The 9,862-nt window shown below is 36.7% G+C and overlaps 1 protein-coding gene across 1 annotated transcript; it reads right to left on the bottom strand.

Moving 5' to 3' along the window:
* Positions 1 to 269: 269 nt before the first annotated feature.
* Positions 270 to 2,709, bottom strand: LOC127564167 (cation channel sperm-associated targeting subunit tau-like). The gene has a single exon (XM_052000531.1). It carries the CDS (start codon positions 2,628 to 2,630, stop codon positions 705 to 707), a length of 1,926 nt encoding a protein of 641 aa, XP_051856491.1. The 5' UTR covers positions 2,631 to 2,709; the 3' UTR covers positions 270 to 704.
* Between the last annotated feature and the right edge of the window lie 7,153 nt (positions 2,710 to 9,862).

Genomic DNA, 9,862 nt, shown 5'->3' with positions numbered 1-9,862 from the left:
ATTTATATGAAATAAGCCTACTGAAATCACTCATGGAGTTGTATATTTCCCAGAACTTATTTTTAATCATTTGTTAAACTTTGATGATTATCACTTTATAAAATAGTTTGAGATCTGATATGGCTAGGCTACTTTTCTTCACATTGTTTTTCATTAATTCCCTTGATATTCTTAACCTTTGGTTCTTCCACATAAATTTTTTCTATTTTTTTTCTAGCTCTACCAAATAATTTTTGGTAATTTGGTATGGCACTGAATAAATACATTAATTTAGTTAGAATTGTCATTTTTATTAAAATGGCTCAGCTTACCCATGAGCAACTGATATTTCCCAGTTGTTTAGACCTGACTTTATTTGTGTAAGCAGTTTGTAATTCTGTTCATGTAGTTCCTGAGTTTGTTTTGGCAGGTAGACTCCTAAGTATTGTTGACAATTATTTTAAATTGAATTTCTTTTCCCAGTTCTTTCTGTGGGACTTTGTTGGAATTACATAGAAATATTGATCAATTGTGTGAGTGTATTAATTTGTTAAACTCTGAAGCAGTATTTGATCTTGCAAGATTTTAAAATAGATATTGGTTATCATCTGGGCTTCTTCCCACGTAAAATCTTCCTTTTTGCTTTTTGCTTTTTCAGGATGTTTAAAAGAGGTTAAATACAGAGCTTACTTTTTGTTATTGGGAGAGTCCTGGTCCGTGTTTACTTAGGTACTCTTCCAAGTCCACATTCCCTGTCTGCCGCGGTAGTCGCTATCTTCACTGTCTTCATCCTTCTCACCTACTCTTTCCTTGTAGTTTTCCTCTTCCTCTTGTGTGATTATAGTTTCATCCAAGCTAGAAGAATATTCTTCAAAAGTGTCTTCTGTTAGCAGAGTTGCCGTTGAGGGTAATTCTGCAGCTTCCTGCAAAATATTAAAGGAAACATGTCGAGAAAGATGCATCTTTGCAACTGCTTCAATGTCCTCTTTTAGCTCCTGAAGAAGTTCTGAGCTCTTTTTGTTCTCAAAAGTCTGCCTTTTTTCTAATTCAATTTCATCTGTGCTTTTCTTTTTTTTAAATGGGCTTAAAATGATGCTTTTCAACTTTGTTTCTGAATGAATTAGGCTTATTTTTCCTAGGTTTTTATAGCTCTGTATTGGCTTTACTTCTGGTGAAGCTGAGTCTGAGATCCATCTTTCTGCTGTTTCTTCTTTAGATCCAGTGTTTTCACATACTAGTTCATCATTTCTTCCATCTATATATTCTGCAGAAATGTCTTTTTCTCTTGATGAAAAAGAAGGTAAAGGAGTCCTCTCCTCAGAAGGAAGGCTTTCCTTTTTTGTTTCAGCATCTTGAAGAATCAAAGATGAATCTGGAGATTCCTGTTTCATTTCTATCAAGGATGGGTTCTTTTTAACTTCAAGTGTTTTGACAGGAAACTCACATGGAAGAGGTTGATCTTGCTTTTTTAAGGACAATTCTGATGACTGAGAGAAACTTGATAAAGGTGGAGAATCATGCTTCATAAATAAAGTATCACTGCCATCAGTATCACTACAGTCAGTATTTTCTTTCACTTCTGTTTTCATGCGAAGAATTTGATCTAAATACTTGGATTTTTCTTCCCATGTTTTCAAATTTCTGTATTCTTTTTTCATTCTGTCAAGCCTGTCCCGAGGTTGTTGCTGAAGTTTTTCAAGTCTTACAGGAGATGATGGGTGAGTCTGTTTTTGTTGTGTCCCAACAGTAACATTCAAGTCTGGAGATAGGAACGCTGGATATTCTATTAGTTGTGGTGTGATTACATTTGTTAGAGGGTCTGTTCTTTCTACAGGTGGGGGGACGTGCATAAACATGGATGGCTGAATCAATTTCTGAAGTGGTTTTAACTGATGTGAAAAGCCATAACCAAAGTTTCCATAGGAAAACATAAACTCCACTTCAACCTTGCAGACAACCAGGTTTCTAATCTTCATAAAAAATTCTTCTGTGAAGCATCCTTTCTGAATTATTTCATAAAGATGTAAGCTAAAACTTCCCAACACTATAGGATATGCTTCCAAGTGACCAAATTTCATGAGTTCCAAATAAATCATATTCCTTCCATCATCTTGACGTCTTGGAACCTGTACAGAGAAGTATTTTACTTCTTCAAACATAATTCCAGGTCTCCTTTCATTATTCTTCCAATTCAAGGAATGGGCTTTAGTGTATTTCATGATCTTGTTTACAGTGATGCGAATAAACACGTTTGAATAATACTGTAAGTTGATCCTAGATGAAAAATGTCGGCATCTCTTTATATGAACAGCCAGGCAGCCAACCACATCACCAAACGGAACCAAAGCCGGCATGTCCTGCACTGCCTCCAATTCTTTACTCTCACTCCCTTTAAGAGTTTTTCTCAGCATGTTCAACAGCTTTCGGCCTGTTCCCTCCTTGTTCCCATCCCTAGATGGATCAGTCTTCGATGAGAATAGCCGAGTGGAGGAGGCCTGAGAGATGGAGTCTAAGTTTCTTGTTTCCATCATATTGTCGTCAACCTGGGGCTCGCTCCTGCGAAGAAAAGGAACTCTGAACAGCGAATGGATTTTAGTTCGCTGAGATTGATTAAGCTCAGAAAGCCTTTTTTCCATTTGGCTTGGCTCCATCCTGGTTCCTCCCACCCCGCGTCCCTTCAACCGACTGCAGCCGCTCGAGTCATTCTTAGTTACTGAAGTTGCGCTGGGGTATTGAGTACGAGGTGGGGAGGGGGAGGGGGATGAAAGGGGGAGCTGGGAGTCTGCGCGCACGCGCATGGCTGGCAGACTATTCCCTGAGGCTGGGGCTGGTGTGAGGGAGTCGTTTCTATTTACACTTAATACAATATCTGACACATAGAACAAATAAATGCTGATTGATTTTTGGACTGAGAAGCATAACACTTGGTTTCTAATTCTGGTTCTGGCTCTGATTTGTGTGTCCTATTATCCTATAAGGTCCATGGGGAAAGGGCTCTTGTCTTATCCTTCTTTGTAATTCCCACAGTGCCTTAAAGACTCCATAAATTTTTATTAATTAATGACCTTGGGTAAATTGTGTATCCTTGTATTTTTGTATAAATCCTTGTGTTTTATTTTTTGTTTCCTAGTTGGTATGTAAGAGGGCCAGTTAGTTCCCATCAGAGATGATAAGGTATTAATATATTAAGAAGGTATGACCATTCCATAATTCTTCTATGGAGTGTGAAGATCTTTCTCAGACTGAATTAAAAGGATGTCTTTCAGTAAAAATTGACCACATCCCCAAGAATCAATAAAAATCTGAATTCAGTCAAGTCAAGGCCTAGAGCATCTTTGTGGAATGTGATCCTCAGACTTCTACCAGAAAACTGCAGTGAGCCGGAGACAGGGATTTCTCTGTCCTCCTCACCTTCTGTCAGCCATGGAACCTGGCAATAATGTGCCCAATAGGAGACGTCCTATCTATCACTTCCACAGTTATTCATTTTGAGAGAGGGTTCAACATAGTTGAGTGAACAGAGACTCTCCATGGAGACATGGGCACAGAGATGCAGCAGCTCTCGGGCAAAAAATACATTCATTGGCAGCAGTGAAAAGGGCCATCCTTAGATTGAAGGGAGAACTAACCCGGCAGTCAGGATGCAAGCTACGAAGACTATAACTCCATGGGGAGAGAAAGGATATCAAGTGCTACAGGGATGGGCAACAGGTATCCGAAGGCATGAAGTGCCTTGACCATATGTTGCATATGAGGCCCATATGTGCCTATCACTGAACTCCACATTTGTCCTTGCTCTTCTCATAGATGCTGTACATATTTGTGGGAAAATGTGCTTCAAATTTGTGAGGAAAAGTTAAGGGGAAATGATTTGTAGCTACTACTTTTACAAGGTCACATTAACAAATATCTTTGCTTTGAGTTAATTGTGCCTACCAGTTATTCATCCGAAGCACACTGATGACGCATGAACTACAGCTTTAGAAGTGTAGATTACTTATGTTACCTGAGAGGAGCAGACATCTTCTAGGGTGAGTAGATTCAAGTTGAGGAAGTATCCTAGAAGGGATGCTGCAAAACTAGATGGTTAAACTTAGTAATTTTTAAATTTCATCATAACTCAGCAATCCTGTAAATGTCTTTGTTGTTGTTATTGAGTACTGTGTGATTCTTCATGATACCATAGTGCCATGAACCATGGGCTTTGATTGGTAAAGATACTGGAATAATTTACCATTCCTCTCTCCAGTGGATTGAGGTAAGTCACTTAACTTGCCCAGCTAGTAAATGTCTGAAGTTAAATTTGAACTCAGGGCTTCCTGACTCCAAATTTTGCCCTCTATTCATTGTCTAGGTACCTTCCTATCAATGCTTAATAAAACTTATATCATGGTTGATGCAGATCTGAGGCAGGATGAAATAATTTGGTGAACTAAACTTGCCTATAGTTGACATACTAATACATGTGGAATAAAATAGGAGTTCTTGGGTCGCTGACACTTAGTTTCTCAGAAAATATGCAACAAATAGAATCAGAACTTAGATGACTCAGTGGATAGAGTGCTGGGCCTAGAGTCAGAAAGAATTGATTTCAAATCTGAACGTCAGAGGCTTACTAGTTTGTGTGATCCTGAGCAATGCACTTAAATCTCTGCCTTAGTTTCCCTACCTATAAAATGGGGATGGTAATAGCATCTATTTCATAAGATTGTTATGAGGATCAAAAGAGTATTATTTGGAAAACACTCAGCATTGTCCCTGGCTTATAATAATTACTCAATTAATACTTATTTCCTTCATTATAGGGTTGCATTTAATTTTACTTTCTGTGAGAATGTTATTGGTTAGAAAAACCTGCTTTAAAACTCCATCTTTTGTCAAGAATATCAAGGGAATATGTGTGTGTGTGTGTGTGTGTGTGTGTCTGTGTGTGTGTAGCCTAGCAATACCAGATCTCAAACTGTATAATAAAGTGATGTATGCATTGCACTTAGCTCTAACTTGTGGATCATGTGATTGCACACAAACAACTGATTCCCAAATGAGTGTTTCATCTATAACTAGTTGTTTCTGTTAAAATAAAATTTTATTATTTGTGATGTGATTCAGTGCCTTCTGACCCTTTCTTTTTGAAGTATTCATGGTATAGCTAAGAACATTTGGTATCTTTCATTCCTTAATCTCAAACCATATTATCTTTCTTTATAGTTTTTGAAAATTTAATTTGAGAAATTCTGTATTTAGCACCAAATAAAATGGACATTTCCATATACATCTAACAGAAGAGGATTATATATGAAACTGTAAATCTCTATTATATAGAATTAGCTTTTAAGTATATGATATAAATTAAATATGTAATTTTAAAGACTGTTTTAACCTCATTCTTTCCTCATTCCTTTCCCTTACCCACTTTCCTAAATCACACAACATATGTGTTAACTTTATTTGTAAAGGCAGCTAGATGGCGTAGCAGATAGGATGTTGACCCTGAAGTAAGGAAGTGCTGAGTATAAAAAAAAAGCCTTAGATATTTAACTAGTTATATGACCCTAAACAAGTCACTTAAAACTTTATCTGTCTCAACTTTCTCATACATAAAATGGGGATAACAGCACTTACTTTCCAGGTTTTTTGGTGAGGTTTTATATATATATATATATATAATTAATAAATATTTATGTTTTATAATATATTCATAAATTATACACATGTGTGCATATATTATTTTAATAAATATGGCCATATTTGTAAAGTGCTTTGCAAGTCTTAAAATTCTACATAAATGTTATCTTTCATTACTATTATTATTTTTCTCTCTCTTATTTAGCCCATCCATTCTGACTCTCAGAATAGGCCATCTGAGATTTATTTATTCCCTTCTTTAGAGCTCTTACTTCTTCAGAGTGATGAACACATTTCCCAATGAATGGGCAGCATTTCTGTAAGAGCCTGGTCAGCTCTATTAAGAAGAACTGGTTCCTTTCCAGAAGCACTATCTATCACTCTACTTCTTGCTCTGTTCCATGAAACAAATGCCATGGGAGTTCAGAAAAGGGAGTTTTGCAAAACAGAATAATCTAGGAAGGCTTCACATAGCAGCTAAAAAATTAATAGGCTTTGGATAGGGGTAAAAAGGGTAAATAAGAATGGTCTGGACCTGCAAAGTATTCTGGGAATTTGGAGATATTTACTCGTTTCCTGAGGCAAGGACATACCACAGGCTTTGGGAATGGGTGGAACTAAAAGGAATGTCTCAGATAAAGAAGGGGGGAGAACATCTGGAAGGAGAGTGTGACTAAACTCCCCAACTGGTCGGGTTAGCATTAGAAAGCATTTTTTTCTGAGCATAATCACGGAGCTATTCATATGTTCCATAACACTAGCTTTCTTGATGTTCATGATACCCAACACTTCATCTCCTTATTGAATGGGACTGACTGGATGAAGTTTTCTCAGTTTATGAGAGGAGACCTAAGTCACAAGATCTCTATTCCCAGAGCTGGGAGATCAGGCCTTGGACTCTGGGTCCAAGAAGGATCCTGGGAAGTCACGTGATCTCTAAAAGGTCAAAAAGGAAGTGCTGTGACCTGTGGGAAGCAGACAACACTGGTGACCATTGGTTCATGATGGCTACATCCTTTTAGTCTGTCCAATGCTTGGGTCTTTTGCTTTTAAAATCTCGACAAGCAGGAAGCTGGTCAGGTTCAGGAACACATGGCAGCAGCTGGGATGGCTCCCAGGTGTGTCTGGGCTTCTCCCTGCAGGGACTAAACAAATGCTTTCTCTTTGTACCCGAAGATGTCTCTGATTAGTTAATTGGAGAAGGGAACCTAACACCTGTTCCATACACGACTTTATATATTTTTACTGACTCTGTGTGTGTGTGTGTGTGTCTCTCTCTCACTGTCCTCCTCCATGGCCCTGCACCCTTTCCTTCCTCCCGCCTTTTCCAGCCACTTTCAAAGCTTATTTCAAGTTTCAACTTCCTCTACAGACTATTCCCTGTCCCTCCACCTTCTGAGATTACTTCAAGTAACCCTTATGTATCTTGTGTGTGTACACACACGTGAATGTGTATATATACATATATGTTGTTTGTATGTTCCCTGCCCTATTTAAATCTGATGAGCTGTGTGATTATGAGCAAATCATAAACCTCACAGTTTCAGTTTTCTCTTCTATAAAATGGCAATAATAATAGTAATAATGCTATAGCGATCTTTAAAGGAGATGATGTATGTAAAATGCTTTGTAAAACTTAGAGCACTCTTTAAATGCCAGTTATTATTATTACTGAAAAATAACATAACAAAGTGGAGAGAACTTGCTTTAGATACCATTCTCACATATTAATTAGCTTATGTGATCCTGTGCAAGCCAGCTATCCTTTCAGTGATCTAAGCAAATCTCTAAGACAAGAAATTGCAGAGAAGATGCTGACCTGTATTGGTAGAGAGTGTCCTTATCTGGGAGTTAGTTATATCAGTGAAATCACAGATTAATACATGATGATGATGATGGTGCAGTTATTTGGATCTTTACCTCCTAAGAAATTTGAAATCTTTGGAACTGTTTCTTGTAGCCCTGAGGGCTACATATGTGGTTTTCTCTTGACAACAAACTGCTTAAGAAATTACCTTCTCTCAGTAGAAGGTCAGATTTTTTAATTCTTTTGAGTTATCTATGAAGTAAGTCCCAAGACAAGTGCTGTCAAGGAAATCCCCCATTCTCTAACTGGAGTTGGGATTCAGAATCACATAGTCTGAAACCTTGACTTTCCTTTTTCTAGAAGTTTGGAGGTCAAGAAGGCTCATACAACTTCAGAAATCAAAGTCTACTGATTAAAGAATGGCTAAACAAAATGGGTACATGAATACAATTGAATGTCCTTATACTATAAGAAATAGGGAATATGATGAATACTGAGAAGTTCAGAAAAATCTACATGAACCATTGCAGAATAAGTAAACAGAGCCAGTAAAATAATATATCCAGCAACATAAATGGGGAAGAATTTTAACAACAAAACAATCAAAACTGAATGCTGTTATAATGACTAAGTCAGGCATCAAAAAAGGAGATAATTCTCCCTCTTTTTTTGCAGAAGTTGGGGACCATGGGTGGGGAACATTCAGTATGACTTGGCTAGTTTTTCTAAGTCTTTTTTTCTTCCTTTTAAAAAATTCCTTATTGCAAGAGATAGCTCTCAAAAACAGGATAAGGGATATTGTGGAAAATTTAAGTGATATAAAACCAAAATATATTATTAAAGATAATTTGTAAATATATTCTTCTAAAATTCAAGGTTTAACTTTCCACACAAAAAAAGTTAGTGCCAAACAACTGAAAGAATATCAAATACTCATGAGTAAGCCAAGCTAATAGAATAAAAATGACAATTCTACCTAAATTATTCTACTTATTAAGTGCCATATCAAACTGTCAAGAAATTACTTTATAGAGCTAGAAAAAAAAATTCATCTGGAAGAACAAAGGTCAAGAATTTCAAGGAAATGAAGAAAAATGCTAATGAAGGTGGCTTAGCTGTACCAAACCTAAAACTATATTATAAAAGAACAATCCTCAAAACCACTTGGTACTGGCTAAGAAATAGAGTAGTCCATAAGTGGAATAGGTTAGGTTCACAAGACACAATAGTCAATGACTTTAGTAATCTAGTGTTTGATAAATACAAACACTCCAGCTTCTGGGACAAGAACTATTTGACAAAAATTGTTGAGAACATTGGAAAATACTACAGCAGAAACTAGGCATTGACCAACACTTAGGAACCTATATCAAGATAAGGTCGAAATGGGTTCATGATTTAGATGTAAAAAATGATATTGTAAGTAAATTAGAAGAACAAATAATAATCTATTTCTCAGATCTGTGGAAAAGAAAAGAATTTTCGGCCAAAGAAAAACTAGAGTACATTATGAAATGTATAATGGATAATTTTTTTTTTTTTTTTTTGGTTTAAGGCATTGTCCTTTTTTTTTTTTTTTTTTTTTTTAAATTTTTATTTAATAATTACTTTATATTGACAGAATCCATGCCAGGGTAATTTTTTTTTTTTTTTACAACATTATCCTTTGCACTCGTTTCTGTTCCAATTTTTTTCCCCTCCCTCTCTCCACCCCCTCCCCTAGATGGCAAGCAGTCCTTTATAACATATAAACATATGTTGCAGTATATCCTAGATACAATATATGTTTGCAGAACCGAACAGTTCTCTTGTTGCACAGGGAGAATTGGATTCAGAAGGTATAAATAACCAGGGAAGAAAAACAAAAATGCAAATAGTTCACATTCGTTTCCCAGTGTTCTTTCTTTGGGTGTAGCTGCTTTTGTCTGTCATTTATCAATTGAAACTCAGTTAGGTCTCTTTGTCAAAGAAATCCACTTCCATCAAAATATGTCCTCATATAATATCGTTGTCGAAGTGTATAATGATCTCCTGGTTCTGCTCATCTCACTCAGCATCAGTCCATGTAAGTCTCACCAGTCCTCTCTGTATTCATCCTGCTGGTCATTTCTTACAGAACAATAATATTCCATAACATTCATATACCACAATTTACCCAGCCATTCTCCAATTGATGGGCATCCATTCAATTTCCAGTTTCTAGCCACTACAAACAGGGCTGCTACAAACATTTTGGCACATACAGGTCCCTTTCCCTTCTTTAGTATTTCTTTGGGATATAAGCCCAATAGAAACACTGCTGGATCAAAGGGTATGCACAGTTTGATAACTTTTTGGGCATAATTCCAGATTGCTCTCCAGAATGGTTGGATTAGTTCACAGTTCCACCAACAATGCATCAGTGTCCCAGTTTTCCCGCATCCCCTCCAACATTCATCATTATTTTTTCCT

Source organism: Antechinus flavipes, chromosome 1 (assembly GCF_016432865.1).
Source record: "Antechinus flavipes isolate AdamAnt ecotype Samford, QLD, Australia chromosome 1, AdamAnt_v2, whole genome shotgun sequence".
In the NCBI taxonomy this organism is placed as follows: Eukaryota; Metazoa; Chordata; class Mammalia; order Dasyuromorphia; family Dasyuridae; genus Antechinus; species Antechinus flavipes.
The sequence above is the reverse complement of the archived record's forward strand: the minus strand, read 5'-3'. Positions and strand labels throughout refer to the sequence as shown.

Excerpts from the sequence above, each read along its gene's own strand:
- LOC127564167 (XM_052000531.1), bottom strand. The coding sequence starts at position 2,630 with ATGGAGCCAAGCCAAATGGAAAAAAGGCTTTCTGAGCTTAATCAATCT.